Source organism: Balaenoptera musculus, chromosome 16, assembly GCF_009873245.2.
Source record: "Balaenoptera musculus isolate JJ_BM4_2016_0621 chromosome 16, mBalMus1.pri.v3, whole genome shotgun sequence".
NCBI classification, from domain to species: domain Eukaryota; kingdom Metazoa; phylum Chordata; class Mammalia; order Artiodactyla; family Balaenopteridae; genus Balaenoptera; species Balaenoptera musculus.
This window is the reverse complement of record NC_045800.1, coordinates 55285723-55303001: the sequence shown is the minus strand read 5'-3', so window position 1 is coordinate 55303001 and position 17279 is coordinate 55285723. Positions and strand designations below refer to the sequence as shown.

General features: G+C 45.4%; 1 protein-coding gene and 1 non-coding gene across 2 annotated transcripts in view; one reads left to right on the top strand and one right to left on the bottom strand.

Moving 5' to 3' along the window:
- SH2D4B (SH2 domain containing 4B) overlaps window positions 1-17279 on the top strand; it is an 81546-nt gene that overhangs the window by 22392 nt on the left and 41875 nt on the right. The window contains 3 exon segments of the mRNA XM_036827720.1: window positions 1015-1174; window positions 2263-2410; window positions 16917-17064. Coding sequence (XP_036683615.1) covers window positions 1015-1174; window positions 2263-2410; window positions 16917-17064 — 456 coding nt within the window.
- Window positions 4992-5064, bottom strand: TRNAK-CUU. Its single transcript has one exon. It is a non-coding gene; the product is annotated as a tRNA-Lys (tRNA).

The following is a 17279-nucleotide window of genomic DNA, read 5'->3' as shown; positions in this document are numbered from 1 at the left end:
TTAAAAATCCCATCTCTTGCAGTTTGGGCCCTAGAAAGAGATGGCTTTTCCAAACCTACAAAGTCCCAGATTTCTATATTCTCTTTATTCCCTTTCATTTCTACTTGCAAAGTGCTCAGTTCTTCCTTGAACTTAACATCTTGCCAAACACAGCTCCTAGCAAACAACCCACTACCAAAGTTCTATTTTCCAATATCTTCCCTTAGGGGGGACGGGTTCAGAAGGCAGGAGGGTCTGCCTTTTAAGTGATAGTGTCCGATAACTTTACCAGATGCTTTGCTCCTGCATCACGTGGATCTCCAGCCATTCAGCCTGCTAAACATCACTGGTAAGGCAGTGACACTTGGTTGATATTCCTGTTTCAGCCAGTACCCCACTTTAGATTTCCATTTTAGTCATGGTTATCAATGGAATCTGTTAGAACAGGCAAACTGAAAAATCTCAGTGACTTCATCTAACACAGGTTTATTTCTTGCTCAGGTTACAGGCTGATGTGGGTCAGGGAGACTCAGGGGTCAGCTGCTTCATCTTGCAATGCCACCATCTCCAATTCCTTATTTTCAGCCAATGGACAGGAGAGATAGAGATAGAGATAGAGACAGAGATAGATAGAGGGAAGGAGGGAGAGGGAGAGAGAGAGGAGAGAAGACTCCGGGCTCCTAACTGCCTTGGCTTGGGAGTGACACAAGTCTTCCTTCAGCGAGTGCTGTCACCTGATGTCTTCTGTGCTGAAGATTTCAGGGTCTCTGGGCTTCGGATACCAGTTCCAGCTTTGAACACCTGCTCAGCAGGCTGACTTGGCTGACATATTGCTCCCTAGAGGGAGTGGGAGAGGGAGATGGCCATGGACCTGCACTCAGGTCAATGTCTCTCTGGCATCCTCTTTGCAGATGACCACGTTTTGTAGGGTGGCGTGATGGTTGTGCACCCCTGGCCAGCCCAGGTCATTCCTGACTCAGTACAACTCAGACCTGATTTTCCTTCCTTCCTTGTTCTTCCTGTGTTGTGAGGCAGCGAGTGACAAGCACATCCAGTGGCTCCTGGGGGCAGATGGCGAAGTCTGGGTCTGGGTCATGGGAGAAGGCCCTGGAGACAAGCCCTACGAGGAGATTTCTGAGGAGCTGATTGCAGAGAGGGCGCGGCTGCAGGCACAGAGGGAGGCGGAGGAGCTCTGGTGAGAGGTGCCAATGGGTACTGGGGCGGGTCCTGAACACGGAGGCTTGGGGTGGGTTCAAATCAAGGACAATAGGTTACGGGTGGGAGGGAGGAGGCACCAGGCAGCTGGCTGGCTGTGTGGAGCTCTGCTAAGATTAGGGGACCAAAGCACTAGTCTTACATCAGGCAGACCTTGTGGGTTCAAATCCTGGCTCCACTAATTCGTGGTGAGCTGATCCAGGGCCTCAGTTTTCATATCTGTGGTTTGGGCATCACAACACCTTTTCTGTATGGATGTAGTTGGATTTACTGAGATAATGCATATGATATCCTTCTGCCTCTTTCCTCACTGAGTTGTCCCGAGGACAGCAGAGCCATTTGAATTCACTTTTAAAATCTGCTTGTTCCTCGTTGTGTTACCTCCATTTCTCACGCAAGATGGACAGTTGAGCCCCTACTGATACTGGGGGGTGTCAGACTTCTTTCATAAACCACATTTAACATATTTTTTGCCAGACTTGGAAATCTGTATGAAGTCGACTCCAACATTTTTCCCCCAATTTTTAATGACAGTGTTTTAATCATAAAATTGTAACATGTAAACAACATTGAAAACTGTAAAGAATCAATTAAATAACAACTCAATACTCACCACCTAAGATAACCATGGTGAGCATTTGGGCAATACATGCTTTGTAAACTGCTTTATTCACACCTTCATAAATTGATTAATATAGATCCACAGTGTTATTTAAGATTACTGTATAGTATCCCATTATGTGAGAAACCCAATTTATTGGTCTTGTTGAGGGACATTTGGGTTGTTTGCCACTTTTTATGTTATAAAAACCCTCTGATGAGCTTTTCCCTACACCTTTGTAAACTTGAGTGAGAAATGGGGTTTCTGAGGTTCTATTTTCTGGCTTCCAGAGCAATTCTGGTGATTTATACTCCCCACCTTTGCTAACATTGAGTTTTGTGAACCTCAGATATTTGCCGTTCTGATAGACCAAGAATCATTGCGCATGGTTTTTATTTGAAGTTCTGTTGGCATGTGGTCCTTCAGTTTCCCATACCTCCTGATACCTGCTGGTGTTCTCTTGGAAGGAGACAGAAGGAGGCAGAGATCACCAAGAAGTTCCGGGATGCTCTGGCCAATGAGAAAGCCCGGATCCTGGTGGAGAAGTGGAAAGTGGAGATGGAGGACCGCAAGGCTGCCAAAGTCCTGGAGGAGCGCATCCATGAGGAATTCAAGGTGGGCCAGTGCCTGGGCATCTGTGTGAGGCCACCTGCTCCAGCCCCCAGGCCCCTGGGGTTGATCTCTGGTTTGGACCAGTCCTTGGGCTAATGAGTGCTTTATGAGAACAAAAATCTGGCATGTCTGAGCAGGAAGGAACTTGACACACCATTTGGGCCAAGCCACTTCCCCTTGAACAGATGAGGAAATCAGGGTCAGACAGGGGAAGAGACTTGCCAAGGCTGTGTGTACTGGTGGTTGGGGACAGAGCCAGGATCAGAACTCAGCCCGCTGCATCCCAACCCAAGGGTCCTGAAACGAGGCCTGAAAAGAGCTGAGTTTGTGGTCAGACCAGCCTGGGATCCAGTTCCAACTCTATTGCTTACTGCTGTGTGACCTTAGGAAGCTTGCTGAACTTCTCTGAGTCTTCACTTTCTTGTCTGTAATATTAGGGTAGTAACAACACCCTATCTGAGATTTTTGGAGGATTCGAGGAGATGAAAAATGTATACTTTTTGCCCAGGATAGGAGGTTGTTTGTAACCTTGCATATCTACTCATTCTGAGAGAATTTGGAGCTGTTGAAGGAGCTTTACTGTCCTCTGGCAAGAAGCTTAGGTTTCCTGAAAAGGAAAAAATTTTTTTCCTCGTTCCTATTTTGAGATTTTTTTTTTTCTACAGGAATAATACATTTTGGGGGGATAGAAAGCTCAGAAAATACTATAAACAAAAAGAAAAAAATGATAATCATGCTGAAGCTCAACAATTGTATTATTTTGTGAATTGTATATTAATGGAATTTGCTCATTTTTGAAGTTTTAAAAACTTTTCCCCCCATAATGATTAGATAATGGGGACATTGACCCCTTAATATCATTTCTATTGCAAATATTTTTTCTCAGTGTTGTTGTTGCTATTTTCTTAATTTTGGTTACAGTGGTTTGGGATGTACAGAAGGTTAAAATTTTTATTAGCCAACTATATCATTTTCTTTATTATTTGTTTTATGCATAGAAAGATCTGTGCCATCACAAGCTTATAAAAATACTAATCTACATTGTTTTATGTATCTTTCCTTATTTCATTTCTTTGCACTTAATTTTCCTTCACTCTGGAGTGTGGTATGATGTATGGCTCTCACTTTATTTTCTTCCAAATGGCTAGCCCGTTATCCTAACATCATTTACTATGTAAACCATCCTCTCTCCTCTCACTGGATTTGCTGCCTCGATTCTTACTTCTTACTTACTTTTGGATCTTTTCTTGGATTTTTCTTCTTTGACTGATTATTCCTGAGCCAGATTTAATTGTTTAATTACATGCAGCTTTAACATACATTTTACCATCTATTAAAGTCAGAGTCTATCGTTATTCTTCATTTCTAAAATGTCCTTGGCTAATCTCATCCATTTTTTCCTATTAGAGATACTTCTGAAATATTTTCTCACTATCCTCCTCCCCACAACATCAAAAAAAAACGTGGTGGTTTTTATTGGAATTGCATCAATGCTATTGCTGTATTTGTGGAGGATGAACATTTTTATAATATGAACAATTAAATCTTCTTGTTCAGGAATATGGTGTTTTCTTCCTTTTATTCAAAGCTTCTTTTTTGTCTTTGATATAGGTTTTTTTTTAAAACACCTGTAAATGCACTGGCCACCCAATCCCAAACATTCTCAGTGACATATGTACCTGTGGGCTTCTATTTTTTGGACTTTGGTAAAATTTATTCTTTTTTTTTAGAAATTCACGTTCTTTTATTTATTTATTTATTTATGGCTGTGTTGGGTCTTCGTTTCTGTGCGAGGGCTTTCTCCAGTTGCGGCAAGTGGGGACCACTCTTCATCGCAGTGCGCGGGCCTCTCACCATCGCGGCCTCTCTTGTTGCAGAGCACAGGCTCCAGACGCGCAGGCTCAGTAGTTGTGGCTCACGGGCCCAGTTGCTCCGTGGCATGTGGGATCTTCCCAGACCAGGGCTTGAACCCGTGTCCCCTGCATTGGCAGGCAGACCCCCAACCACTGCGCCACCAGGGAAGCCCAAAATTTATTCTTTTATTTAGGTGCTCTACATTTCTTTTCTGATTAAACTTTAGGTTTAATATTTTTATTGCTATTGTGATTATGCTCATTATTTTTAAACTTATTGCAATTGCTAGTTATGTATTTATATTGTTACTGGTCTCCTTAGTTAAGTTTCCTATGAGTTGCATTTTTTTCTAGGAGATTCTTTTGAGTGTCTTTTTTTTTTTTAAGTATTTGTTTATTTATTTATTTATGGCTGTGTTGGGTCTTCGTTTCTGTGCGAGGGCTTTCTCTAGTTGCGGCAAGCGGGGGCCACTCTTCATCGCGGTGCGCGGGCCTCTCACTATCGCAGCCTCTCTTGTTGCGGAGCACAGGCTCCAGACGCACAGGCTCAGTAATTGTGGCTCACGGGCCTAGTTGCTCCGCGGCATGTGGGATCCTCCCAGACCAGGGCTCGAACCCGTGTCCCCTGCATCGGCAGGCAGATTCTCAACCACTGCGCCACGAGGGAAGCCTGAGTGTTTGTTTTTTTTTTTTTTTTTTTTGGCTGCACTATACGGCTTGTGGGATTTTAGTTCCCCGACCAGGGATTGAACCCAGGCCCTCAGCAGTAAGAGCACGGAGTCCTAACCACTGGACCATCAGGGAATTCCCATCTTTTGAGTTTTTTTTTTTTTTTTTTTTTTAAATTTATTTATTTATTTATTTATGGCTGTGTTGGGTCTTCGTTTCTGTGAGGGCTTTCTCTAGTTACAGCAAGTGGGGGCCACTCTTCATCGCGGTGCGCGGGCCTCCCACTATCGTGGCCTCTCTTGTTGCAGAGCACAGGCCCCAGACGTGCAGGCTCAGTAATTGTGGCTCACGGGCCCAGTTGCTCCGCGGCATGTGGGATCCTCCCAGACCAGGGCTCGAACCCGTGTCCCCTGCACCGGCAGGCAGATTCTCAACCACTGCGCCACCAGGGAAGCCCCATCTTTTGAGTTTTTAAGTGAAGCAATACTTACTCTAAAACACTTTATTTAAAAAAAAATTCAAACTTGAAGAAAAATGGAAAGAATAATAAAATGAATACTCACATATTATCCACTTAAATGTACCAATTATTAATATTTTGCCACATTTTCATTCTCCTTCCTTCTCTCTCCATGCGCGCAGGCGCACACACACACATACAGATACATGTATGCACTTTTTGGTTGCTGTCATCTTGCTGAACAATTTGAGAGAAAGTGGCAGATATAGTAACTCTAACCCAAGGGTTAGCAAACTATTTTCTGTAAAGGACCAGATAATCAATATTTTGGGCGTTTTGAGTCTGCCTCTGTCACAACTACTCACCCAGACCATCGTAGCACAAAAACAGCCACAGACAGTATGTAAACAAAAGGGTGTGGCTGTGGTCCAGTGAGACTTTTAATAATGCATGTCAGCCAGGTTTGGCCTGGGAGCCTCAGTTTGCTGCCTCCTGATCAAACCCTAATCCTTCAGTGAAGATCTTCCATGAAAAAGGACATTTCCTGTCATAGCCACAATAATCATTATCACACTGATTGCAATTAACAATATGATTCCATAATAGTAACTCAAATCTAATCCACAGTGGAGAGGTATTTAGTTTGTATTGTTGGATTTTGCATATGATTATTTAAATCTGCTGGGGAAGAAAAACAATACTTTTTATATGTCTCCAACAGCGAAAGTCACCTGTTCCAATCTCTGGACTCCCTCCTCCCTAGAGGTGAGCTGAGTCCCAGATGCTGGGAGGGTAGCTCAGTGGAGCTGGGGTCTTGGGGCTCAGTTCCCAGTGGAGATTTTCTGGTTGATGTTCTCCTTGAGGACCTCAGTGATGGACGGATATAAATTGTGGGCTGGCTCTGTGTCGGGGTTCATGGAAGGATCATAAAACTATGTGGCCAGGCATCAGGTTCACTGAGGGACCCAAATGCAGGCTTTGGTCTTATTTCCAAAGAAGGTTATCGTTATTATGTGTTTGTTTGTGTTTTAAAAATTAATTTTCTAAGTGTGGATGTGTTTAATATGTGTTTAATATACATAGTAACCCTGATGGATATGTCTGCATTTTGAGGAGGCTCAGAAATGCAGGTAGCATCTTTGAGGCCCTGGAGGGGCTCATTAAGGAACATCAGATCAGACTCTGGCATTGGACAGTCCATGTTTATGAGCTGGGATATTTTCTGTCAGAGCTGTCCGTAAATGAACTACCCTTGCATTGTGACGAGCTCTTCATCACAGGAAATGGTTACGCGTAGGCTGAAAGTATCTGAAAAGGTTTCTGTGGTGGATTAAATATGCCTCTCGGTAAGTTTTTGGCCTCACCTCCCTTTGAGAAGTGGGGTCTGCTTCCCGTACTCTGAGTCTCCGCCGGCCTTGTGGCGAGCTTTGGTCTGTAAGATGCAATGGAAGTGTCTCTGTGTAACTTCTGAGGACGGGCTGTAAGAGATTTGTAGCTTCTACCTTTGCCCCTCTGGCAATGCTCACTTTTGGAAGCTGCCTCATGAGAAGCCCTCCTTGCCCTAGACTCCCAGGTTGCAAGGACACCCAGGCTAGAGCCAAACAGAGGCTACGTGGAGGAACACCGAGGCACCAGGCACGTGAGTGACGCCTTCGTGGTTCTTCCAGTCAATGACCTCAACCAAGTGATTGACCTTGGCTGACACAATGTGGGGCTGAAGGGCCACCCAGTCAAGCCCCGCCTGAATTAATAGTCCACAGAATCACAAGCACATATAACGGTTGTGTTTTAAGCCACTAAATTTGCTGATAGCTTGTTGTTACTTAGCAATAGATAACTGCAACAGCTTTGCCAAAGGGATTTATGCATCGGGCTAGAAATTGGTTTAGATAATTTTTATGTGTCTTTCAACACCAAGATTCTAACATAATGTGAGTCTTGCATGCAGCAATGCAGCGATAACATTCATCTAATTTAATACTTTTTTTTTCCCCCTGAGAACCTAAGTGCAGGTTGTTTGGGGGAGGGTGGTGGTGGTAGTAATAAACTCCCCGCTCTCAAAAAGCTTACAGGGTGCCAGGGGAGAGACAACTCTATGAGCAGCCCTCAGCCCTAACCACACTCAGGGGACCATAGAGGGCGAAGGTCCCTCCAGGAGTCTTGCACGAGCAAAGACAGGAAGTGGAAAGGAGATCTGTGGAACGATGAATGGTCCGCTGGGGGCAGAGAAAAAAGCACACGATGGGTGGAGCCAGATGTAAACCTGGAAAGGTAGGCTGTGGAGCCCTTGGATGCTACGCTAAGGAGGTGGACTGTTTTCTGTGGGCAAAGCAGACCTGTGAGGATACAGAGGGCCATGGTTGGATCAAGTTTTACGAGGATAACTGGTGGGGAGGGTGTGATTCAAGTGATGAAAGTTTTCAGGGAGAGAGAGGCCAGTTAGGAGATCTTTGCAGTGGTCAAAGTGGGAAATAAGGGTCTGGACAGAGTCTGTGACTATGGAGAGATAGAAGGGGATGGACAGAGAGAAACGGTGGTGGTGAAATCAACAAGGCTTGGCATCAATTAGATGTCGGGATGAGGGAGAGCAGAGAGCTAAACGTCTGAGCCCCAGGCTGAGGGATGGGTAGAGGGCACCACCCTCTAACTGTGGGTACCTGGGAAGGAGGGGCAGACTTGGAGGAGAGAGAATGTGCTTGGAATGGCTGTGCTGAGGGGTTTTTTGTTGTTGTTTGTTTGTTTTATTTTTGTTTTTTACCACCCAGAAGGGGGAGGGGGTGGGGGCTAGAGGAGAGGAGAGAACCTGGATGAGAAGCCTGGTGGTAGAGGGAGGTTGGCTGGGCTCACTTTGGGCAGCCTGTGTTGAGGATGTAGGCGCGTTCTGCGAATTCTCCTGGTCATAGGAAATTCCTTTTAGAAAATGGGGGGAAAAAATCCCAGAACCTTGTGTGGGTTAAAGAGGGAACTTCAAAATAGAAGATACAGACAGCTAAAAACATGTTTTTAAAAACCATTCTGTTGTGGCTGGCACCATTTGAATGAGATTTACACAGAAGTTTTTTTTTTTTTTTTTTTTTAGAAAAAAGGAGATCATGAGGCCAGATAAAATTTGCATTTTTTCCCCTGCTTTCGTAACTCATAAGACTGATTTTGGATGCTTCTCCCTCTGCTTCCGACCACAGAACATGGGCTAAGGATCCTGCTCTCTCCCTCTCCCTCAGGGCCTGTGACCTCCTTTCCCCACTCCAAGTCTCCTGCCCCGTGCCGCCTCCTCCCAGTTTCCCTGATGAGGAAGACACGGTACAGCTAAGTTGTCCTTTCATTTTTCTCTGTTTTCTATTTAATATTTATTTATTTATTTTTATTTGGTTGTGTCAGGTCTTACTTGTGGCTTGCTGGCTCCTTAGTTGCCGCATGTGGGCTCCTTAATTGTGGCTCACCTGCTCCTTAGTTGTGGCATGCAAACTCTTAGTTGCGGCATGCATGTGGGATCTAGTTCCCTGACCAGGGATTGAACCCGGGGCCCCTGCATTGGGAGCGTGGAGTCCTAACCACCGCACCACCAGGGAAGTCCCTCATTTTTCTCTGTTTTCTATTCAAGGCCACTCTCTTTTTGCTTTTTCTCCTTTAAGGCTGGAGTTCATTTTGGCCACCTCATGACATCCTCCACAACTAGAGAAACTATCGCTGCCTTATTCCCAATCAGGTTATAACCGGTGGGAAAACCTTCCACTTTCCATTTTCTCTCGAAAATTGTAGGCTTTATCTGAGTTTCTCTTGGACAAGGCTGGCATCAACAAGACAGCGTGGTGTGGTTTACCCTTTCCCCATCACGGATCATCACAAACCCTCTCGTCATCGATTCGTTCATTCACTCACTCTTTCGGTCAGTGTTACGGAGCACCCAGTATCTGCTAGGCCCTGTGCTGGGAACTGGCGATGGAGGAATAAATGACACAGGCCTGGCCCTGTCGTTTGGGAGTACATCATCCCACAAGGCACAATGGTATCATTGGGGCCAGGCTAAAAACAAAAACAACTATGCCTTCCAGAAAAAGCATCTGTCTCCGTGACATTTTCCATTGGGGTGAGACGGGCCAGGCCTCTGTGGGCTCCTGCGGTGTGCTGTGACTGATGGGTTATCAGGAGAAGGGGGATTGAATAAGCTGTACAGCTCAGAGGGCTTTGGGCTTGCCAGAAAAAAGCAATCGACTCCTAAGGTGGAAGGCGAGTGTTTTTGCCTATCTGCCTTTCGGCTGTCTTGGCCTTTGGCTGCTAAGCCTAAGAAAGATGGCCTTTTCCTCAGTCATCACAGATGGGCCAGATGACTCTGAAAGTAGCAACAGTGAAAGTTTTCAGGCAATTTTAGCTGTGAAGGTTGAGCATTTTAGCAAAACCAGGGTGAGAATAAGGTAGTACTCTTTATTTGTAATTGAAAGCGTTTTCTTTTGTCGATTCATCCCTGTGAAGAGCTTGCCTTTGTCACAGTAAGTGACCAGTTGTTTTCCTTTGAGATGGAGGTTGATGCAGGTTTCTGGCTCTTAGGTGTTGTCTCAATCTCAGGAGAAAAGGATTGAGTGAACAGTGGCTCTGCCATCCGTCTAGCTATCTGTCTATTTATTTATTTATTGGTAGTAATTTTTTCCCATCTTTATTGAGGTGTAATTGACAAATCAAAATCGTATGTGTTTAAAGTGTACAATGTGAGGTTTTGATATACATGTACATTGTGAAATGATTGCCCAATCAAGCTAATTAACATATCCATCACTTCACCTAGTTACTTTTTGTGTGTGTGATGAGAACACTTAAGATTTACCCTGAGAATATTTCAAATATACAATACAGTGTTAATTTATAGTCCTCATGCTGTACATTAGATGTCCAGAATTTATTCATGCTGCATAACTGAAACTTTGTGCCTTTTCATCAAACACAGCTTAAGTATCTATAGACAGAAGAATAGATAAAAGAAGTAGTATATATGTATGTACAGTGGAATATTATTCAGTCTTAAAAAAGAAGGAAATCCTGCCAGTTGTGACGACACGGATGAACTTGGGGAACATTACGCTAAGTGAAATAAGCTAGACACAGAAAGCCAGATGTTGCATGATCTCACTTAAATGTGGAGTCTAACGAAGTCGAACTTGTAGAAGCAGAGAGTAGAATGGAGGTTGCCGGGTTGGGGTCGGGGGGGTGGGCACTGCCATTTACCTTGCTGCTTCATGTCACCACAGCTGGTTGGAGTAGGAACACTGCATTTAATTTGAGGTGGTTGGTCAAATGCTATTTATCTATGGTACGCCAGTCATGACCCTTCAGTGTCCTTGTTATGGGCTAAATTGTGTCCACTTAAAATACATATGTTGAAGTCCCAACCTCTGGTATCTTAGAATGTAACTATATTTGGAGCTAAGGTCCTTTTTTTTTTTTTAATTTTTATTTTGTTTATTTATTTATGGCTGTGTTGGGTCTTCGTTTCTGTGCGAGGGCTTTCTCTAGTTGCGGCAAGTGGGAGCCACTCTTCATTGCGGTGCGCGGGCCTCTCACTGTCGTGGCCTCTCTTGTTGTGGAGCAAAGGCTCCAGACGCGCAGGCTCAGTAGTTGTGGCTCACGGGCCCTAGTTGCTCCGCGGCATGTGGATCTTCCCAGACCAGGGCTCGAACCCGTGTCTCTTGCATTGGCAGGCAGATTCTCAACCACTGCGCCACCAGGGAAGCCCCTGGAGCTAAGGTCTTTAAAAGAGGGAAATTAAGTTAAAATGAGGTCTTTAGGGCGGGCCCTAATTCCCTATGATTGGTATCCTTATAAGAAGAGGAAATTTGGACACAGACATGTATGAACACAGAGGAAAGACCATGTGAAGACACAGGGAGAAGATGGCCATCTACAAGTACTTTGTTATGGCAGCTTTGTTTATGGTACTTCGTCTATGGCAGCCGGGTGAGCTAGTACACCCCTTATCCTACAAGGGAGTAGGACTAGGGGTTGAGGCCCCTCTGGCTTTGACATGCCTTGACTGCCTGGATTTTCCCTGAGATCACTCCTGTCTGGAAGACTCCTGGGGGCAGATGATGGATCTAGAGTCCCCCGGGTGGAAGCTGTCTTGGTTGGTGCCCTGTGTTTTGTGTGATGTGGTGACCACAGTCAGATTAGGGATTCCTGGGGGAGGAATAGAAACCCACTGTGTAAACTGTGAAGTGCTGTGCCAGTGCGACGCTTCATTTTTGTGCTTCTGAGATGCTAGTGACTGATGAAGGTGAAATACAGCCTTGGGGTAAGATTCAACTTCTGCTTTGGAGTCAGACAGACCTTGGTTCCACTTTTGCATCAGTCATTAACTCTCTGTTCTAGTATTTCCCATCTTAAAACCAGCCAACCAACACACCCTCCCTCCCCATTTCTGTCTTAACCCCCGTTCCCCTCCGGCTGCCACTTCCTGTCTCTGCTCCTTTTTACAGGAAATGTCTTGAAAGGGTTGTCTGCGGTCACTCCCCTGCCTCCGCCACGCTGCCTGGATGGCTGCCAATCGCGCCACTAGGGCTGCTGTTGGACAAGATCTCCCATCACGTCTGAGACCATGTCCTGCTGTCCCTTGTTGCTTCTCTGTCCTTATCTTTTGTGATGTCTCAGCAGCCTGAGCTCAGCTTACGACTCCCTTTTTACTTGAAATGCTTTCCTCTCTTGGCTTCCCCATGGACGTCGCCCCTTCTGGTTTTTTATCTTACCCCTTGGTCTGCCTCTCAGTCTCCTTCCTGGCTCCAGCTCTTTCTCCCAACTTTTAAATGGCTCAGCGCCCCAAGACGCCCTGACTATTTCTCTTGATCTACATTCTTTGTTGCATTGATAACATCAAGTCCATGACTGAGAAACATCACCCCCGAGCAGAGGACCTCTCAGTCAGCATCTGCAGCCTGCACTCACCCTCAAGTCCTGGGATCAGGCGTCCCACCGCCCACGGCAGGCCTCTTGGATGTCAGATGGCGTGTCAAACTCATTGAAGATAGAATTTTGTTTGTTTTCCTTCCAGCCACAGTGGATAATTCTCTACTCAAACATGCCAAACCTGTTTCCAGTGCTGGGGCCACTGCACCTGTGGTTCCCTTGCTCCGGAAATTTCTTCTCCCCGAGACTCACTCATCAGCCTTCTTATTATTTAGGTCTCAGATCAGTCCCTTTTGAGAGGACTTCTGGTCACGCAGCCTACAGTAGCCTCCCAGACTCTATCACTTACCCTGTTTTAATTCTCTGCACGCTTTATTATTTCTGGTATATTTTTTATTTTACTTGATGCGTATTTTTCCGTCATTGGAAGGCAAGCTCCGAGACAGTGGGGCTGTGTCTGCCTTGTTCATGGCTACGTCCCCAGTGCCTGGAGCAGGCCGAGCCTCCTAGGTGCTCAGTAAGGACTTGGTGAATGATCTGATGAAGCCGCTCAACTTCTTTAGCCCTTATTTCCTGACTCCTAGAGAGTGGGTCAATAGGAAGTTGGAATTTTGTCTATGTTTTAGAATTTAAAAAAATGGTCATTGAATTGGAGAAAAGTCCTCAATCTGTGCCATTTCAGAGGCAACAAAATCCTTGCCTTTTTTTTTTTAATGAGGGACTCAAAACTCACAGTTACTGTCTTCTTTTTTTTTTTTCGATCCATTAAAATATCAATGGACTGAAAAAGTTATAAGCCACAAAAACAGAGAAAATGAGAGGAGGGAAGAACAGATGAGAAAATGTCCACAGAAGTTTGGTTTCTGGAAGACAGAGAGAGAGTGGTGCGGGGCTCAGCGGGGCTCCTGCAGGAAGAGGGCTGGTGGCACTGAGCCGACTCAGTCCAGAGTTCCCACAGGCTCGGGACTTGGGGGCAGCAGATACATGAAGGATGGCGCTGAGAATGTGGGATTGGTGGCAAGTTTCTCTGTGGAGTGGCTGGACCCTCAGGTGCCTGCTTTCACCTGTTTCTTCCAGGCTACTTCATCCCTTCCTCTAACCAGGAGGAGATGGGGAATTGCAAGGGCAAGGTTGGGGCTCAGCGTATCAGGCTGAGTGGAGAGAGCAGATGGGGGGCAAGTGGGAAACGGGGAGCAAGCAAAGGTCTGAACTCTGAACAGTGGGACCTGCAGCCAGGGTTGCCTGTAGGGTGTACGGGGCTGGCAACTTTTTTTGGTGGTGGTGTTTTTGTCTATAGCAAATTAACAATTTGGACTACATAAAATCAGTCTATTAGCTCTATTCTGGTGGCCCAATCTCAAGTGATCCTATGATAAAAATATTGTGTTGGCCAGTAGGATTCATCTGCTTGCTGGGCCACCCTTCTGGAACCAGGGCCTGGCCACTGGGCCCCAGGATGACTCCATAAATATGAATCCTGGAGCTCCTTGGGGCACTTGGTTAATCCCTTGCGTGGAGGAGAGGGTCAGAGAGCACCTTGAAGGGGAGAAGCAGGCACTAGGACTCATGTGGGACCTGGTCTGGGCTTAGGGCATCTCACCTGGACCACATTGCTGTCCCTGCCAGTCCTGGGGGTACTATTTCTGGCCAGTCTCGGGGGAACTTGCAAGGGAAATTTGCAAAAAGGCACCTCAAAGCATCGGTTTCCCATGAAGTGTGGGGCTTAGGCTAGGGGTCCTGCTTGCTTGGGTCTAAGGGCTGTTCTACCTGCAGCCTGCATCCCACACAGACTCCTGGGATGCTGGTGGTCTCATACCACCCAGGTAGGACAGAGAAGACACTGAATAATCTCAGAGGAAGGACCTCCAGATACTTACATTTGAGGGTCCTCAATGAAATGGCTGATGCTTCACCCAATCTTCCTGGAGTTAAGCCCACCTCTCAAGGAAACCCTGACTACACACTCTGAGTCTCTGTTTCAGATACTTACTTTCTCTCTTGAATGTGAGCAGTCAGGGAACATCAGACATCACAGGAAAGCCTCCAAAACAAATGACAGGTGCCAAATCAAACAAACTTATAAGAAAACAAAAAAGCAAAGAACAGAGGAAATAGATCTAAATCAGAATATGGGGGAGAAAAATCTCTAAAATCCTCAGAGATGAGCTATTGCATTCATGACACAATTTCAGGGCACAATGAAGCAAAAAGAAACAACCAAAGAATAAGAGGGCTTGAGAATTACAAATGTGCTAGCTGAAATAAAAAATTCAGTAGAAGGTTTGGGGGATAAAGTCAGTGAAATCAGCCAGGAAGTAGAACAAAAAGACAAGAGACGGAAAATAAAAGAGAAATGATAAGGCACTTATAGGGTCAAATCAGGCAGTCCAGCAGTTGACACATAGGAGTTCTAGAAAGAAAAAAGCAAAATGAGAGGAGAAGAAATTATCACAAAAATTCTAGGCAGAGATGTATTAGACTAGAAGGACCTGAATCTCCAATTGAAAGCATCCTGAGTGCCTAACACAATCAATGAAAGAAAATCCATACCAAGGCACATCTATTAAAAAGGTTCAGGGACTTCCCTGGTGGTGCAGTGGTTAAGAATTCGCCTGCCAATGCAGGGGACATGGGTTCGATCCCTGGTCCAGGAAGATCCCACATGCTGTGGAGCAACTAAGCCCATGCACCACAACTACTGAGCCTGCGCTCTAGAGCCCGCAAGCCACAGCTGCTGAAGCCTGCATGCCCTAGAGCCCGTGCGCCAAAACTACTGAGCCCACGCGCTGCAACCACTGAAGCCTGCACACCTAGAGCCTGTGCTCTGCCACAGGAGAAGCCACTGTAATGAGAAGCCCGCGCACCGCAATGAAGAGTAGCCCCTGCTTGCCACAACTAGAGAAAGCCTGTGCACAGCAACGAAGACCCAATGCAGCCAAAAAAAAAAAAGGTTCAGAATTCAGTGATAAAGGGAAAAATTAGTGCCTTATGCAGAAGAATGAGAATCCGAGTGCAGTACTGGATGCTGGAAGACAAGATAGTAAAGTCTTCCAACTTCTGCAGGAAAATTATTTTTAATCAGATTCTATGCTTAGCTAGAAGTTACATGCGACGGTAGCATATAGATATTTTCAGACAAGACTCTATATAGATATATAGATTATATATAGATCTATCTATAGATATATATAGATAAATAAATACATATATATATAAATATAGATATTTTCAGACAAGTGTCTCTCTGTGCATCCTTTTCTGAGAGGTATTGTGAACTATGTTGCTGCAAAATGAGGACGTGGACAAGAAAGAAAACATGGAACAAAGGAACAGGGGCTTCAACTCACGGGAGGCTGAGAGGCGAGTCCTGAGAGGACAGATGGACAGGAGACCTAGATGGCAGCCAGCTGAGATGGGGAAGGAGAGATGCATCTGGGGGGCGGGCGTCCCTTGGAAAAGATCACTGCTGTATTGTCTGTTATAAAAAAAGCACTTGGTTAAACACAGAGAAAGATTTACTGCAGATCTTAGAGAAGTTTGGCAAAAATTCAACACTCTACTTCAAGAAAAAGCAACTAGTAACTCAGGAAAGAAAATTATTCGAAAGAAAAAGTCATCACACTGCCATGTTTTACTGAATTTCAGATGCCATTAATTGTAAAATCTATGATTATTTTAAGAAGAAAGAAAAAAACTGTTGGCTATGAAAAAGGCAAGTAGTAAGTTGTAAGACATACATATTTTAGAGATATTAGGAAGTTAAAAAATGTAATTCTTAGAATTGGTGGAAATAGCACCCTATTTGGCGTTACAGTGAACTATATTTAGTTCTGCACCCATCTTTGATTTAACCACAAATTGTGATGTAAATCTATTGTGAGGGTAAGGAGAGGAAAAGTATGGGTACGTACCTGTGTGGGAAATATAAGTGCTAAATACTCATGTACCAAAAAAGAAAGGTAGTAGTTAATGTCTACAATTGATAAATCAAGAATTAGCAGCATTATTCAGACATGGATGTAACCACATGAAGGAAAGCTAAAATAATTGAGGATGGTGACCTCTGGGCAGTAGATGAGGGTGGGGTAGGTTGGGGTGAAGTGGTTTGGAGAACTGATGTTTTTTTATAACAAGGCTTTTGGCATATAATGCACGATTGACGTGTGTGCGTGTTGCTTTGATTAAACAAAGGTAGAGGAAAATACACGGCCCTTTTGGAGCTTGACAGCAGGACAATAATTGGAGATTTGGGGCCCCCAAACCTGCTCTCTCTCTGAAATATCTTCTCTGAAAATAAGATTAAGATATAATCATATCCTGCTTAACTGGCCTCCAGGAAGACCAGGAGCCCCTCCCCATGCCTACCCTCCCTCTTGCCCCAGAATGGAAGTGTGACCAAGGGTGGCCCAAAGTCCTCTTACTATTGCAGAAAGCTTTAGAGTCTACAAATCGTTCACATATTTCAGGCCATTTGATCCTTACTGTGGCCTGATTAGGTGTAAGTATCACCATTTCACGTGCGTAGAGACAGAGCCTGGAGGGGCACCACTGGTTCACCTCTTCACCTGACAGCTCAGCCCTTCCCTGCCCGTGCCCTGTTACCGTCACCTAACGTCATCCTGTCCCCGTGATATCTTAGAGGAAAGAGGAGGAGGAGAGGAAGCGAGGAGAAGAGCAGATTCGCCTCCAGGAAGAGCAGAGGGCGAAGGAACTCTACTGGACCCTGAAGCAGGCCCAGCTGCAGAGCCGCCCCAGCGAGAAGGAGGAGCGCGAGTGGGAAGAACAGCGTGAGTACAGCTTGTTTCCTGGGGACCGGGAGGCCGGCCTGTCTTCTTCACCCGCTCTCCTCCCACCTGTCTATCTGCTCAGTCATCATTCCAGTTCACTCAGTCAGCCCAGCAGCCTTTGCCTGGGGTCAACCATGTATGTGGTCCTGCTAAGGACCCAGGGGGTAAGGGCTCCATCCGCAAGGAACTTACCTGCCTGTTGGGGAGGTTTCTCA